Genomic DNA, 17,593 nt, shown 5'->3' on the forward strand with positions numbered 1-17,593 from the left:
TCCAAACACTGATGACCTTGACTTCCCTTTCACCCCCTGATCTGGGCAGATGTCAAGGCTTTTGAGTCTTTCTTCCACCTCCAGGCTCAAAGCAGATCTGCCCCAAGTCCCTGGGTGAGCCCTCCTCCAAACGTACCCCGCTCACACCCGTCTCAGACATCTGGCAGCAGATTGAAGGTTAAGAACACGGATTCTCTAGCCAGCCTGCCTGGTTCCAAATCCTAATTCCACCACTGATTGGCAGTAAGACACTGGGGAAGCTACTTCACCTGTCTGGCCTCCGTTCCTTTACCTGTAAAAGGTGGATAGTATTAGCACCTTTTTCAGGGGAAATACTAATCGTTGGGAGAATTAAATTAGTTCATAGACATAAATTACCACGGAGGTGCTACAGGAGACTTTGCTATTATTATTCTTATTCTTATTATTATTATTATTACTACCTGTCTGCCTCCCATTCTGGCCTGGGAGCAACCTAACAGGGAGACTTGGGTCTGACGCTCAGAATGCCCACGGCACCCAACCTGGTGCCCGGTGCCGGCTGGCTTGGAAAACAAGGCTGTTAGATCAAACTGAATGTGTTCTTGTGAGGCTTCAAGAGGTACCTCAGACGGAAGAGGAAAAGTGGCTTTGTTTTCTTGCACAAACCCCTCCCCTTCCTCCCCTGAGAGGGCCTCCCGGACATTTGCACCTCCCAAGTGGCTGTTGGGTACATAGGTCACCCTGGAGCACAGCAGCAGACAGGCCTGCTCGTTTTCCAGGCCAGCGTGACATGCCTGGCCCCTCCATTAACACTACCATCAGTCACTTCACTTCACGGTCAATCTGTTCCTGGCTGTGGAGAAGGACCCAGCTGCCTGGCCATTCTGCAAGGAAACTGGTCTGGGGCTCAGCCTGGGAGGGGGAAATGGGGGCCTGTGGGGGTGTTCCCCACCATCTGCACCCTCCACCACACCCTCACCTCCTCCAGTGGCTGCACAGTGACCCCAGGCCTCTGAGCCCGGCTGCCCTCCTCACTGTCCCCGATGAGGTTGGGTTCTGAGGGTGCAGGGCTGTGGGGGGGTCAGCTGGACCCCCAACAGCCTCTGGGCAGAGGAGCCAGAGATCTCAATTCCTCCCACCCTGTGCAACTTGACCTGCCAGGCTCTCCCATCCCTCAGCCTTGAATTTCCCCTCCCTTTTCCTGTCATCTCAACCATTCTTCCAGGAACCAATACCCCCCAGCTCCTCCCAGCCTTCCCCAAGCCTCCTTTTCACCCTGCTGCTCCAACCAGACCGTCCTCCCAGCCCCCAGCACCCCAGAAGCCTCAGGACCCGGTCAGACACATACCAGGGGTTCATTTGGCTGGAATGCCTATCTTTGTCTCCAGTCTTATTTTGCACAATTATTTAGCTATCTAAAATGCAGATGTGCACACATCTGAACTCCCTGTGGTCAGACTTCAAGTTCCCTCAAGATGGAAACGTGGCTACATTTATATTCCCCTGAGTGCCACACAGCTGCTGGCGTAGTGGAGCCAGCCTCTGTGACTGCCTCTGGAGGTGCTCAGTGACAGCCTTTGGAGCAGATTGTGGCTGTTCTGTTCCCAACAAAGAGGCAGGAAAAGGAGCCACTTCATCTCCTGGATCAGCAACCTAGTAAGGCAATCTTGAGGGCTTCCTGGAGGAAGACAGGAGTGTCTGAAGGCCATCCACCTTGTCATTCACTCTCCATTCCATCACACCTACCTAGTCGGAAGCCACTGCGAGCAGGGTCCCAGGGAGCCCACGCCAGTGCCATCGCCCAGGATGCCCCGAAGGTGTCTGACACCCCAGTATTCCTGTCGAAGTGGCCAGCAGAGGCCCGGCCTCCTCAAGGCTGCCCAAGCAGCCCTGCCTGTGAACCCCCTGCCAGCTCATCCCCCAGCAACAGCAATCACCAGGAAACCAGGCTGGGTTCTCATGACTTAACACAGACCAATACCAGCTTCCAGCTTCCAGCTTCTACCCCCACCCCCACCCCACTCCCCGGCACTTACCACAGTTTGTAATTACATGTTTCTCTGTGTGATTATTGGATTAATGTCTGCCTCCCCCGCGAGAACGTAAACTCCACAAGGTTGGGCAAAGGGTGAAGACTATGCGTTTTGTTCCCTGCGGATTTCCCAGCATCTAGCGCACAGTGCCTGGTGCATGGTAGGAAGTCTACAAACGCTTGTGGACAAAATGCCAGGTTTGGTGTTTTATGCACACCAGAGCCTGCTTGTGGCGCTTCTGAGCAGCCCTTTAAGGCAGGTAGGTAGCCATTTAAAACCCATTTTACAGATAAGGAAACTGAAGCTCAGACAGGTCAAAGTTTGCCCAGGGTGCCAAGGCTTTTAAGTCACAGAGCCAGGATTAGAAGCCGCGTACCCGGGACCTACGCCCAACAGTCTACACTCTAAAGGGTGATGGCGATAGTGGACGTGTCATAAGAGTAAGCTGTCACATCAAAAGAGTTTCACGAGTTCTCTGTACTCCGCCCCAGCCCCCCACCCCCCATTTATCTTGGGATGCTGATTCCCCAGATTCCATCTGCAAGGAGTTGGGGCTGGTGGGGGCCCCGGCCACCTCAGCCTGCATCTAGAGCCCCAACCCGCTCCCACTTGCCCCTCCGCTGGAAATCATGGAGACACAGGCTGCAGAGCTCCAGGCCAGGACCCCCAACACCCACAAGGGCTCCCCTGGGGAATCCCAATCCCCCAGCCTGGGGAGGTCTTCACCAATGCGGGGGAGGGGAGGGCAGACAGCGGTGGGGGAGGGTGGAGAGGGAGGCCTGGGAGGAGATAAAGGCAGACACTGCCCAGGGAGGTGAGAGGCAGGGACAGTGCAGCTCCAGGAGGCTCCGCCCATATTGCCTCGGCAGCCTGCACCTGCACCTGCGCTGGGGAGGGACATTTTCTCATCTCACCGGTCATAGTCCCCGTTGCAGAGTGCTCTCACAGGAATGGAGAAAGTTTGCCAGACTGGGTTTAGGGTGTTCTTCATGACCTCGGTCTTGTGGCAGATGGTGAAGCTGGTGAAGAAGAGAGGGAAGGTGTCAGGCCCGAATCGAGGGAGGCAGAATCCAGGTCAACAGAGGGGCCACAACCCAAGAGGCTCTGCGCATGCCAGACGGTGGAAACTACAGCTGCATGAGGTGATGAGCCACCTGTCACTAGCAGCATCCAGCCAGGAACTAGATGGCCACTTCTTTCTTTTTTTATTTTATTCTTTCTAATGTTTATTTTATTGTTGAGAGAGAGAGCACGCGAGCATGGGCTGGGGAGGGGCAGAGAGAAAGGGAGACACAGACTCTGAAGCGGGTTCCAGGCTCCGAGCTGTCAGCACAGAGCCCGATGGGGGTGGGGGTGGGGGGGCTAGAACTCATGAACTGCGAAACCATGACCTGAGCCGAAGTCTGACACTTAACCAACTGAGCCCCCCAGGCCCCCCAACTAGATGGCCAGTTCTTGGTGATGTTTTTTGGTTTGGTTGTTTAGGTAGGCTTTATGTCCAGTACAGAGCCCAAAGTGGGGCTTGAACTCACGATCCTGAGATCAAGACCTGAGCTGAGATCGTGAGTCAGATGCTTAACCCACTGAGCCACCCAGGTGCCCCTCTTGGTGATGTTTGAGGGAGCAGGTGCACAGCATCAGGAGATAGGGGTTCTGCCCTTCCTCCCCCCTCCCCCCACCCTGTGTGACTTTGAGCTAGCAGAACCCTCCCCTGTGAACTCAGGGAGCTGGCTGCTATCAGCCATTCTTCATCTGAGACCCATGGAAGGACCTGTGGATGGGATTTCAGGGTTTGTGAACCCCTGGAATTGGGGGATATTGGGTGGGTGACTCTCATCTGCTTGCTGTCCCCCTCCTGGAACACTGTCCCAGATCTCCATGTTCATGGCTTGCCTCCTCACTTCCTTTAGGTCTTTACTCAAATGTCACCCCTCTGACATGAGCACTTGCCCTGAGCACCATATATCAAATTTACAGCTCCTGGTCCCCTGACTCCGACATCCCCTAGACCCCTTCCATGCTTTTTTTTCTTTTTCACCTGTTACTGTTTGACATTTGACATAGTCTGTGTATCTCCTTATTTATTGTACGGTCTATCACTAAAATGTAAGTCCTGTAAAGGCAAGCGTTCTGTCTTCTTTGATCACTGGTGTATCTCCGGTGCTCAGAACAGTGCCTGGCACTTAGTAAGTGTTCACTAAATATTTTTTTTGGAACGAACTAACGAATATCTGTATGTCTCAGAGGAGAGTTTCCACAGATTTCACTGGCATTCAAGGCAGTGAAAGTAAGGCCCCTGGCTTAGACAATCTCTAAGACACTTTAGGCTCTTCCAGTCTGAATCCATGAGCCTGCTTTGCAAACTAAAAGTGTTGAATTGGCTTATCCCGCTGGGCTCCAATCCAGCATCCCTGCCCACTCCCCATGCCACGCCTGCTGGCCCTATCCCAGAAGCCTGCCCCACCACCTGGAGGGGCAGCCAGGAGCCAGGGTGGAGCTGGGAGCAGAGGCTGTCCCCCTGACACTTCCCAGCATCCACTCCAGCCCCCTCCCAGCCTGGAAAGGTCACCCCGGAAAGTGCCTGGGCCCCACCCATGCCCACACAGCCTGTGCCATTTCTTCTCTGGCAATTTTCAAGTCAAAATGTCATTCCTGTCACCGCGGCTCAGCGTTTCTCTGCTCCTTCTCGCCCGCCCACTGGAGAGTAGAGATACATGTGGGAGACCTCCCCACACACCCCGGAGCTGGTGACGAGGACAGGAACAGGGGCGACGGGGACAGGAGGGACCATGGCTGCCCAAGCTGGGGCAGGTAGGTAAGGCAGGAAGAGGAAAGGGTTGGGGGAGAACCAGGTGCAGCAGCTGGGCGGTGAAGGGAGGGAGGTTCCAGGGTGCAGAAGCCCTGGCCGGGCTCCAGAGGCCTCCTACCTGGAGCAGTGACACCGGCCTGCTGCCCTGCTGTGGAGCCTCCCAGCCCCTCCATCTTTCTGGACCCGCTGACTTCTCTGTCTCCTATCCCCTGCCAGCCAGTTTCTTGACCCAGTCTTCTGAGCTATGAGCCCGATTTCCTCCCTACATGCTTCTCCCTGAGCCCTGTGTAGTCCTGTTTTCTGCTTCAGACTCTTGTCTGAAACTGCTTTCTCTAAGGTCCCCCGGGGCCCCTCACCACCAAATCCACAGACCCCTCGACTCCCCGCTGCCCTTGCCCTGGGGGGCCAGGTCTCAGTGTGGCCACGGTCCCTGCAATCCCGTCATGACTCAACTCCATTCAGTCTGACAGACGGGCCTACACTCAGGACGTGGTGTGGGAGAGCAGGAGCCACGGGGCCAGACAGGCGAGGCTCCAGTCCCAGGGCCACTTCAACCAGCTGTGCAGCCCAGGGCAAGTGACTCTCTCTCTCTGAGCTTCCCCTTCATTGTAAAATGGGGAGAAAACAGTAGCTACCACTGCCAGGCCCTGTTCTATTTACATTAACTCATTTGGTCCTCAAAGTAACCCTGTGAGGGAGGAGTGATGATTATCCCCACTGCGCATACAGAGAAACTGAGCTGTGGACGTTACAGTTGCACATTCCAACATGGTAGCCCCACGGGGCTATTGACCTTTAAAGTAACCTCCATTCAATCAAAAACCCAGTTCCTCAGTCACACTAGCCCCGTTTCACATACTCAACAGCTACATGTAGCTACTGGAGACTGTACTGGATAGCCAGACACAGAACATATCCACCCTCCCAGAAAGTTCCGTGGGTTAAGAGACTTGCCTAAAGTTACACAGCAGGCAGGCTGTCACAGCCCGGCTCTCCATCACGTTCTAGATCCCAGAGGAGAGACTGGGACTGAACGAGGCAGGCCAGGCTGCACATGGGCCAGAGCACAGGGGGTGCTCTGTGGGTGCCTCCTTCCCCTTCCCTCCTGGGGAGGCAGGCATGACATTCCACTCCCTGGGGTCCCTCATTGACCTTCCTCCTGTCCTCTTCCTAACTGGGGCCGTCTTCTCTTCTCTCCTCAAACCCGGCTTGCACCAGTTCAGCCTCAACCTGTGCCCTCAGGCTGGCCCACCCTTCAGGAGCTTCTGGGTGGGTTTCCTGAGCTGCCCTGAGCGTCTCCTCCAAGACAGCTCCAGCCCCCATGCTTCAAGCGAAAGTCGCCCCCAGATAAACTCCCATCGCCTCCCCCATCTGACCAGCTCCTTTGCCATCTTTAACACTCTGGGTTCCCCACAGCTCCACTACTGGGGAGGAGGGGGGCTCTGCCGTCAGTGGCCACCCAAGTCCTGCCTAGTGAGGTCCTCCCCTCCCCGCTTCCTCCCTGCATTTCCACAGCAAGGCTCGCCTGCGCTCAGCACCTCCCACCTGTTCGCAGTGTCAGTCACGAGTCTCTCCCTCTTCCCTGCCCCCTCCCCACCCATCCTACACAGGCTCTTCTAGAACAATCACTGGCAAACACTGCAACACACCCCTCTCCTGCTCCCAAACCAAAATCCCTCTCTCCCGGCCGGCTGGCCTTCACCTCAGAGACAGACCTGGCCTGGCCAGGCATCGCCTCTCTGGAGGGGACCTGTGGGGACATTTTCTTTCCGTGGGCGCCCAGAGCATCACTGGGCCCTTTTCCTCCCTCCCGCAAGTCAAGTCAAAGTCAACAAGAATTATTTAAAGAAATCCTGCTGGGAGTCCTTCGGTGAGACAAAGACTCCTTTTGTTATGCAAATGATCGTACCTAATTTCCCTTGTTTTGTTCCTTCAGGTTTTAAAATCGGTTTTCCCCTCGAACTGAAACACACCTCCTCCTGCTACTCCCTGCCCCCCAGCGCGCGCGCGCGCACACACACACACACACACACACACACACACACACACCCAGAGTTTCAGAATCTAGGGGAACTTGGTGGACGCCTCTCTGTCCCCTGCTCAGAGCATACCTGCTTTGCACTTACTTGCATTTTCTCTACCCTATTATTCTTCCCCGCTCCTCCCCCAAGGACCCATTTTCTTCCCCTCCTTTAAAACCTGCTTCCAAGTTCCCCTTCTCCAGCAGCGTTTCTCTAATTAACCTCCCTGGCCCCATCGCTTCCTGGTTCTGCAGAATCCCAGCTGTGAGTGGCCACAGCCTCCCAGAGCTGGACTGCTTAAAGAGACCATGGAGACCTCCTAATCCAACTGGTTCATTTTACTGATGAGAATATAGGCCCAGAGAGGGGGCATAAGTTGCCCCAGGTCACACAGCGAGTTGGTGGGGGGCACCGAGGTCCCCAGACCCTCAACCTAGAATCTGTGCATCTGTGTGCATGGCTGACCTACATTTGCCAGTGTGTTGTGTGTGTTTCTGTCATATTGTGGGTGGCTTCTAGATTAGGGAGAGGAGAGGAGGAAATGGGGGCTTTGAAGACGTGTGCGGTTTTGAATGAAGCCTGTGGCAAGGTGTGGGGCTGGGCAGGTAAAAGGGTTCAGATTTGCCAGGCTGAGCGTCTGGTAATTGGGTGGGGGGCACAGGTGGTAGTAGGGTGTCGAGACGGCTGCGGGTGGAGACGGGGTGGACTAGAGATAGGCACTGATCTGTGTGGAAGAAGAAGGGGCTGTTACTGGAGCTCCTTTTTCCCAGCTTAGCCCTGTTTTTGCCCGCTCCCCTCACCTCCAACGTACCTAGCACCCACCATTGCTGAGCCCCTCAGAAGGGCACTGCTGGCTTGGAAGCCGTCCCCACCCCTTACCCCTACACACACACCAGTCCCTACCACGTGTCAGGGCACCACCCAGGAGCCCCAGACTTCCACCCTGAGCAGGAGCCCCAGGGCAGCACCAGGAAGAGGCGGGCCCAAGCCCTCTTGCCTGGTGGGTCACCACACCCCTCCATCCCTGATTCCCGAAAGGGGGTGAAGTGCTGTTAGAGAACTTACGTTCCATCCTCGTTGCTTCTGTAAAACACCAAGAAGGGGTCGGACTTCCCAAAGAAATCTTTCTTGTCCAGCTTGTTGGCACAGAACTGCATGGTGGCTACATCCTGGTGAGAGGGAGAGAGAACAGGGGTGTGAGGCAGCAGTAGGCTGGAAGGTGCCCCAATCCCTGTGGAAACACAGCCCCAGGGCCCTGGAAAATAGGAGGATTCTGAGCACCAGGCTGGTTAGAAAGGACAGCATGTTACATTTGCCCTGCACCAACCAAGGGCCAGGCCCTGGGCTAACACTTTGGACGGTCTCATTTCATCCTCAAACCCCACCGGGCAGGTCTAACGGAGCAGCCGGGGGGTGTGTGAAGCAGGTGCATTCTGGAGCCAGCTGCCCCGGTCTGAATTCTGGCTCTGCCACTTTCTAGCTGTGTGCCCTCAAACAAGGGAGGCAAGCTCTCAGAGCCTCAGCTTCCCTTCTGTAACACAGGGCTGACGGCAGTACAGACCTCAAAGCACCGTCGTGAGGGCCAAATTGCAAAGCACTGAGCAGAGGAGCAGTCACGTCCATGTTAACGCGCACGTCGCTTTATTACTATTTTACCAGGGGGCTCAGAGAGGTGAAACGGCCAGCCTCAAGGCTACTCTGAACTTGGTCTGCCAACCTCAAAGCCCTCACTCTGTCCACACTGCCTCATTCTCTCACACCCTGTGTGGCTCCTGGAGGACAGCCCAGATGAGGCATTGCTTTCACACCCACTAACCCAGGAGAGGCCCACCCAACTCTCGAAGGTAGATATGGCCCATTTTACAGCTGAGGAGTCTAGGGCTCAGAGCAGGGAGCGACTCCCCCAAGTTCACCAGGCAGAGCCCTGGGTTTCTGACTCCCCGGGTCGTTCATGGCCCTGGCTGACCCAATACTCAGCCCAAGAGCACAAAGAAGGTAACCAGGCCCTGCTGAGGACTGCTGGATCCCTCCCCTCACGTGACCCCAAGCCCCTCAGTCTGCCATGGCTGACAGGGCACTGGGCAGAAATACCCCCATGTCCTTCTCTCCACCCATCCCCCTGTGGCCTCTTCAACCTGAAATCTCTGCATCCCGACAAATCTCCTGCCAACTGGCCAGAGCTCGGAGCTTTGTCTTCTAGTCCTTTGGGCCTGGCCTGCCCTCAAGGGCTAGGGCCTGTGGGGAAGTCACCTAACTCTCACGCTGCCCCCTTCCTCTCAGTGGGGAAGAGGGTCTCTTGAGCTCAGCCCCACAGCCCAGTGAGGACCAAAATGGTGGCAAAGCTGAAAAGGCAACCTCCCACAAGTTTGAAGGGCATGGTCAAGGGTAGGGAGAAGGTGGTGGTATAATGGATAAGAATACGGTCACTGGAGCCAGACCGCCTGCTTCAGTTCTAACCCTTTCTAGCTGTGTGACCTAGGGCAAGTTAATCACCCTCTCTGCACTCAGTTCCTCATCTGTAAAACAGGGTACTGGCAATGCCTACCTCATAGGCTTGTTGTGAGGCTGAAGTGAGTTAATATGAGTGTACTGCTGAAAACAGGATATATACGGTGCACGCTAGATGCCATGTACGTGTAAGCTCTTAGGGCTATTTGGACACTTGCCCTCCTTGCACACACAACATATGTGGCCTCTGTCTCTGCCCCACCCCACCCCAAATGCCTCCCTTCAAGGACAGCTGACAATAGCAAACACAGAGCATCCGTTCACTCACTCACTCACTCACTCACTCACTGATTCATTCATTCAACAAACATTTATTAGATACATACGTGTAGCCAAGTCACTGAGTTCCTTATCACCTTTAGCCCGAGAAGTAATCCTTTGTTGCTTTTTTATAAATGAGGAAGCTGGGGCAGAAGAAGCTGACCTGCCCAAGATCACCAGCTGGCAACCAGCAGAGTGTAATTCAGCATGTATGAACTGGCTGCAAAGTCAGGCCTCTTCCGGCGTACCACTCCGCTGAGAGGGAGCGCGTTCCAGCTGTGAGGCCCTCTTCCCTGGTTTCTTTGGACTCTGGGGTCGTCGGGGTCGGGGAAGGGGCAGGGAGGGGCTGGCCTCTAGTTAATCTGGGACGGAAGTACCCACTAAAGGGAGGCTCTGAGGAAGGGCAGTGCTGAGGCACACAGCAGCCAGAGCACAGAGGTGTGCGGGTAAGGACGGCTTTCATCGTGTTCCTCTTCAAGACTGACCCGAGAGGAAGAAGGAGCTGGACTGGGGGCTTGCAAGGCCTAGCAGTCCCAGGAATCCTAGAGCCTCCAGAGAAACCTAGGACTTCAGACCTGGAATAAGAGAATGGCTGACTTATTGAGCACTTACTGTATGCAAGTCACTGTGTTAAGCCTTCTCTTTACATACGTTATTGTATTGAATCCTCATAAAGACCATATGAATATTCTCCCCATGTTACGGATGAGGACACTGAGGCTTTTAAAGGCTGTCATAGGCCCACAGTCACACAGAGGGTAACCGAGGCAGGTAGACTTCAGGGCATTCCCTCTCAACCTCCCAAAAAGATCTCTAGCCTTCTAAGTCTGTCCCCTATAGTCACTGTAGGAGAAAGTTTCAATCCCACCCCATGCTGGATGGAGGAAGCATTTTAAATGCCTCCCTGGGGAGTTCTATCCCATGGGCTAGAAAAAGGAGGCGGCTTAGGACCAGGTGGGCTCCTCCCAGCACTGGCTATATAATCTGTGGGGCCCAGTGGAAAGGGAAAATGTGACAGCGGGGCATTAAACCGAATTTAGGCCCTGTGTGACTGCACAGATCATAGGCCCATGAAGCCAGCGCTGGCTCCTCCTCACGGAGGCAGCGGGCAGTGGCATCAGAAAATACTGACCTCTTGGGGCACCTGGGTGGCTCAGTCGGTTAAGCTTCTGACTCTAGATTTCAGCTCAGGTCACGATCTCATGGCTCATGAGTTCCAGCCCTACATCGGGCTCTGCACTGGCAGTGTGGAGCCTGCTTGGGATGCTCTCTCTCTCCCTCTCTCTCTGCCCCTCCCCAGCTAGCACGCTCTCGCTCTAAGTAAATAAATTAAAACAAAACAAAACAAAACAAAACACTGACCTCTCAGATTCTGCTGAGGACAGAGTGGAGATAGCCCAGCAAGGCGCCCATAGTTCTGGTGTCTAAGCCTCAGTTTCCTCATCTGTAAAGTGACATGCTGGACAGGATGACTACACTGTCCTTTAACGCAGGGCAATTTAGGCTTCCGTGTGAATGCTACAGGGAGCACACTGGGACAGGGGTGGCAGTGGGGAAGGCTGGCACCCAGGGGACAGTCTGGGAATCCAAAACCCCTCCACCGGCTTCCCCGGGATACAGTTTGGTCGTATCTCCAGATGTGATTCCACACAATCAGAGGTCACCTATAGGACACCTGCACCTGAATGAACACAGGCAAGCCACACACAGCAACCTGCCCCGGTTGACTCTAAAATACACACATATACTGGCAACAGCCAAACCAAAAAAATCCAGGAGAAAGAGCTCTTCCTTTTGCTTCCTAGGAGAACCTTCAAGGCCCTGCAAGATCAGGAAGGGGGGCAGGAATATGAGGACAAAATCAGTGCAGAACTTAATTATCGTAACTTCCAGGACCATTCAGTGCTCCCCTGGGAGGGCCCCTGGCCCTGGCACAACACCTGACACAGAAAATAGTACAGGGGAGTCAAGGCCACCTGGCTGGAAACCACTTCTGCGACCTATCAGCTCAGCAGCCTCTGACAAGCAACTTAACCTAAGCCTTGGTGTTCTCCTCTGGAAAAACAGAGTAATAACGCCCCCTGTGAGCCTGTCAGGAAGACTGAGGCAAATGGCATATGTCAAATACCAGCCCACAGTGCCTAGCACAGAGCAGCTGCAAGAACAGGGGCCAACACCTGTGGAACGCCATCCCCCACTGGGCCGGACCCTATGAAACTGCCTACCTACAAAAATGGCAATACCACATGGGTCAACCTCAGGTGGATGTTTTTACGGTGACTAACTCATTTTAATTCGTTGAATCCTCTCAACCGCCCCAATGAGGTAGATGCCATTATCAGTCCCATTTTAAAGATGAGGAAACTGAGGCCCAGAGAGGTTAACACCCTCGCCGGAAGCCACACAGCTACTAACAGGAGAAGTTGGGATTGGAAGACAACAGTCTGGCTCCGAAGATTAATAACTGAGATTCCAAATGATGACCCCCCGAATCATCAAGATAAGTTGAATTTGTGTTCTGTAGCCTCAGTTTGAGGACTCAGAAAAGTGTGAAATCCATTTTAGAAAGGCCTCCTCCGTGCAAACTAGTTAAAATTAAAGAAAAGAAGAGAAAAGAAAAGAAAAGAAAAGAAAAGAAAAGAAAAGAAAAAAGAAAAGACTGGCTCTAAAAATCAACTGGAAAAATCTTCCAGGGAGCCACACCTCATTCCCCCGCTGATGGCAAATACAGGTTTTGCTGGAGGCTCATTTTGTCGCTCAACCTGCCCTGCCATCCCTAACACAATCGAGACCCAGAAACAATCACCAAAAGCCCATTAAGGTTATGGGTACTGCTGTGCCATTGTCGAATCCACAGGGATACAACAGACCTTCAGTGAGATTTCTAGGCTGTAACGAAAGCAAGCTTCTTCCCTCATGGGTGAGCCTGCCCCAGGGAGTCCTGGAGACAAGGAACTGTCCTGGTCTGGGGACCCTACTTCGGAAGGCGGCTCTGAGTTATGTCAACAGTCATATCATATGAACAAGGCTTTGACTGCTCCCCTTAAATGTGGGTTAGTGAATGGACCCCAGGAAGAGGCTGGGAAGTGGCAACAGTTGGGACTGAGCCAGCAGGACTAGGAGGCAATGAATTCCGGCCATGGTCAGAGGTCCCTCTGTTTGATAGCTTCAGCTGGAGGGTGGGGCTCTCTGAGCGCAAGAAACGCTGTTCCCAAACCAGAAGCATCTCTGGAATCAAGTGTGCAGAAGATAAACAACTCCTGCAATATATAATTTCCTGCAATTTCTGCCTTTTCGCCCTATCTTTTTAAAAAACATATTAAGTTCTTCTAAAACAGCAGGATTGCCTCAATTTGCATCTTTCCTCATGTTAATCAGGCTGCTTGGGAGACTACAGCAAACAGCCTTTCTCTCCAGGGTGGCCTGGCCCACTCTAGCACTAGCCCTCCGACCCAGAGAGGCCTTGCAGGTCAGAGGTCAGGCCCAGAGGTCAGCAGGTGGGCTGAAGACTGGGAGAGGGTAGCAACACCCTGGAGGGGAGAAAAGAAAACCGGGTCTTGCTGGCATGCTCCAGGATCAGAACAAGAGAGTAAGGCAAGTACAAAATTTAAAAGGTGCCCCGAATCTCAGTAATCAAAATAAAGATATAATGTGACACCTTTAAAAATCAGTATCAGTGCAAAAATCCATAATAAAACACCAACAATTTAAATAAAGCCATTTTACAAATGAATAAACGGAGGCACAGAAAAGTCAAGTAACTTAACCCACAGTCACACAGCTAGTAAGCAGTGGCATTTAGTCTAGATCCAGAGCCCAAGTTCTTAGCCACTTTGCTCACATACTACACCCTAAAAAGTAGTTTTATAGCTTTTTTAAAAGTTTACTTATTTATTTATTTTGAGAGAGTGTGTGTGAGTGGGGAAGGGGAAGAGAGAGAGGGAGAGAGAGAATCCCAAGCAGGTTCTACACTGTCAGCACAGAGCCTGATGTGGGGCTTGATCCCACAAACTAAGATCATGACTGAGCTGAAATCAAGAGTCGAATGCTTAACTGATTGAGTCACCCAGGTGCCCCCCCCCCCCAAAAAAAGTACTTTTAAATGGATGGTGGAACCATGGTGACATTTATTGTTTTCTCCTCAAAGTTGGCTGGGTTTTACAAATTTCCTGGAACTTGTACATTGTCTTTTTTAGTCCAAAAAAGAGAAGACATCAATTAAAAGGAAAAAGAATCATTAGCTACAACTCTGAAATTCAGCACTCCAGCAGGAGGGAACACAACTCAGAGTCAAGAGTCATTATGTGCGCAGTGACCTCTGAGAGGGCTTCCACATTCACAGAAGGGCCCGGAACCCCAGGCTGCCGGGATAAGACTACAGAAGCAGGGGCCCAGGGCACAGGTGTTCTGGGGTGTCCGCGAAGACCACTTAGGCTAGAATTGATTGGAATATAGATGGTGGGTGTAGACATTGGTCTAAGAGATTGGGTCTGTCTTTACACGTTGACTGTAACAACCACATGGGGGTCAAGCTGTTTTTTCTCTGCTGTCTTAATAGCTGACTTCCCAAACAATCTAATCAGTTGTACATCTGTTGATTTGGTCATTCAGAAGCTGAAAACCCCAGATTGACTGTTTTCCCTCCCACTCATGGAGACTATGTGCCTGGGATACTAACCAAAATCCATCAACAAAAGCTCAAAAGAAAAATGGGATTATTTGGCTAGGAGGATGTTCAGGGCAGTATTAATTACATTTTTTCCTAGAAGAGAATAGATTTAATAAATTTTGGCTCATCCATATAATAGAGGAACAATATATAGCTATTAAATCCATGTTTTCAAAAAATATCTAATGATATGGGAAAATAAATCTGAATACCATATTCTACTAATTATAAAAGGGGTGCCTGGGTGGCTCAGTGGGTTAAGCCTCCAACTTCAGCTCAGGTCATGATCTCACAGTTCATGGGTTTGAGCCCCACGTTGGGCTCCGTGCTGACAGTGTGGAACCTGGAGCCTGCAGGACACTTATATCCGTGCTAGCCATAACATGCATCTTTCCTAAATACCAACCTGCATACTTCTGAGTCTCAGAAAAGCTTCACCACTTCCCCCCACTTCACCTAACCTCTTTCTTCTTATCTCTCTCCCTTCCTCCCAGGACTCTCCCCTAGGCTCCCACATGGAGACACTGGGCTCTCCCTGGTATCTGTCCTCAGAACAGTGAGAGTTCTGACTTTATCAAGATTCAAAACTGCTAAAGGGCTCTGCTACAAGGTCCTCCCCCCACCACTTCCCACCCACTCCCACCTACACCCTCACCTCTCTGACATCACTCATCACTGTCTCCTTGCCCCAGGGCCTTTGCACAAGCTGCTTTCCTTGCCATCTTCTTCAAGGTAGCTGTAAGGGCTTATTCCTTCACCTGTGTGTATTTTGGCATATTATATGGTATTATCCATGGATTTTTCTTCAGGATAGTAAAGAGTGCTGTAAAATGCTTTCTATTAAAAAAGAGGCAATGGGGGGCACCTGGGTGGCTCAGTCAGTTGGGCGTCCGACTTCGGCTCAGGTCATGATCTCACAGTCTGTGAGTTCAAGCCCCGTGTCAGGCTCTGTGCTGACAGCTCAGAGCCTGGAGCCTGTTTCAGATTCTGTGTCTCCCTCTCTCTCTGACCCTCCCCCGTTCATGCTGTCTCTCCCTGTCTCAAAAATAAATAAACGTTAAAAAAAATTTTTTTTTTTTTTTTTTTAAATAAAAAAGAGGCAATGGGTCTGATGAATTAAGGACTACTGCTGTACTGTGATTGCTGGTTGACATTTCTGTCTCTCGCACTAAACTGGAAACTCTGGGGTGGTGGCAAGGACTGAGCCAAAGCATGTTTGCTGAAAAAAATGAATGAACACGTGAGCGGGCTAGTGATACCTAAGGGGTGGGGGGCCTCGTGGGGCAGCTGCAGTGAGAAGCTTTGACTCCCGAAGCTTGTGAGAGGGGAGCCACACTCTCTCCAGTGTGTACAGGAACCTGACAGGGAGGCAGTGAAGACGTGCTATCTGGCCAGGACCCCCGGGCTCCGCGGCAAAGCAGGTCTGGGTGTCTGGCAGGCGTAAGGGTAGCTGAGGATCTGGGAAGGGGAGGGCCAGGAGCTGCCCAACCTGTGGGTCCACAACACCCCCCCCCCCCCAGCTCTCTTTAGAAGCCCAGCCACTCACCATGCCTGCTGAAAGCTACTGGCCCCACAAAGATCACAAAGCCCACCCCTGTTTCATGCACCATAAAGCTCATGGCTGCATTGTGGCTGAGGGAACTACTCCCTGAGGACTAGGGGTCCACAGCCGAGCAATCTTTTTTTTGAAAAAAACTTTCTTAATGTTTATTTATTTTTGAGAGACAGAGTGCGAGCCAGGGACAGGCAGAGAGGGAGACTGAATCTAAAAGCAAGCTCCAGGCTCTGAGCTGTCAGCACAGAACCTGACGCGGAGCTCGAACTCACAAGCGGTGAGATCATGACCTGAGCCTAAGTCCGACGCTGAACCGACTGAGCCACCCAGGCGCCCCTCTCCGCCTAGCAATCTTAAGCTGTCACTTCAACCTCTCTGCACCTGTGAACTGGAGGCACTCACCTCCTACCCACCTCCCAGCCCTGTGGTGAGGACCAAATAGACTATAATCATGAGGATCTTGGTCAATTGTGAGGGCTATGCAAATGTTGGTCAGTATTACACAGAATAATAATAGTTTTACTGCTGAACATAATTAAGTCTTTGGTGATTCAGAGGCCCTTCAGGAGCTTAAGCTCATCGTTGTCAACATCCAGTATGACTGAATAGTATTTGGGATCAAATTCCCATTGTTGCAACTTTCTTGTTTAAATTCTAGATAAGGAAAGCTTTTCCGTAACCTATCAAAGCACGCTGGTGACCCACTGGAGTCCTTTGCTAGTCCCCACCCGTCCACACCATCTGACTACTTAGCAGAACACATTTGCTTGAGCAGAAAGCCCTGCTCTGGTTGGAAAAAAAAAAAAAACCTCTCAGACTCCACCCTCTTCCTTTGATCCTCCTACTGAATGCCGAGCTGGAGCCACAGAAGCAAAGCAGCTCAGATGTAATTATTTTCATTCAGCCAGATGCTGGGAATTAGTCTCTTTTCCTTGTAAGTATTCTAGGGAAAGACAGAACTCAGCCAAAGACGCCCCGAAAGAAAAGGAGCTGACAATCTCAAGAGGAAGGGAGGGAGCCCACCCCCCCACCTCCTTGCCTTGGGAACAGCTTAAATCAAGGAAACTGTGGCCACCCCTGGAGGGAAGGTGGGGAAGGAGCAAGGAACAGGGAGGCGCCTAATAGATACTAAAAGGCAGATTGTTTGCCAATCCCAAAAAACTAGACCAATGACAGCACCCAGCATTGTCTAGGGCTTTAGAATTTCCAAAGCACTTTCACTCGTATTACCTTATTTAATTATAAGCTAGGGAGGAAATCACCAGCTGAGCTGGAAGCTTGGGGGCAAATGGAATTTAGGCTTCAAGGAATTCAGGTTCCATCCTTCCCAGGCACCAGTTAGGCAGAGCCGCCTCCATGAGCCCCTTTAATCCTCGAGACACCTCTATCAGCCCCGACATACAGATGGAGAAGCTGAGGCTTGGGGAGCTTCAACAGCTCTCCTGTAATGTCGGCTGTGTTCTCTCTCCCTTGCCTGAACGCCGGTGACTTCCGGATGGTCAGCATACACATTTGTAGTTTTCCTCGCGGTCCGCTGCTAAACGTTTGGTCTGTGCTTTTATTCGGTTACAGATTCCTCCTGATCCATCCTGCAGGACTGGCCACCGCACACCAGGCCCTCTGCTGGGGCTGTATACCAGAGGGGGTGTGGTCCTGCTGCTAAATTCGTCCAGACCCACTGAGGTTAACAGACACCTAGACGAGCCAGAACGAGCAGTGGCCTAGTAGTCGATTTGGTCATCGCTACACTGCCCT

General features: G+C 52.3%; 1 protein-coding gene across 4 annotated transcripts in view; it reads right to left on the minus strand.

Annotated features, from left to right (window-relative positions):
- The window catches only part of CPNE5 (copine 5), a 95,202-nt gene that overhangs the window by 28,493 nt on the left and 49,116 nt on the right, over positions 1–17,593 (minus strand). For 2 of the 4 annotated variants that reach the window (XM_078446860.2, XM_078446861.2), the window contains 2 exons: positions 7,911–8,014; positions 2,930–3,034 (listed from right to left, as the gene is read on the minus strand). In XM_078446860.2, the coding sequence (XP_078302986.2) occupies positions 2,930–3,034; positions 7,911–8,014 (209 nt within the window). Of the gene's footprint in view, positions 1–2,018; positions 2,165–2,929; positions 3,035–4,942; positions 5,195–7,910; positions 8,015–17,593 lie in introns of those variants that run through there. The other 2 variants (XM_078446864.2, XM_078446862.2) reach the window with 2 other exon arrangements.

This window comes from Panthera onca, chromosome B2 (genome assembly GCF_046562875.1).
Source record: "Panthera onca isolate mPanOnc1 chromosome B2, mPanOnc1 haplotype 2, whole genome shotgun sequence".
Classification (NCBI taxonomy): Eukaryota; Metazoa; Chordata; class Mammalia; order Carnivora; family Felidae; genus Panthera; species Panthera onca.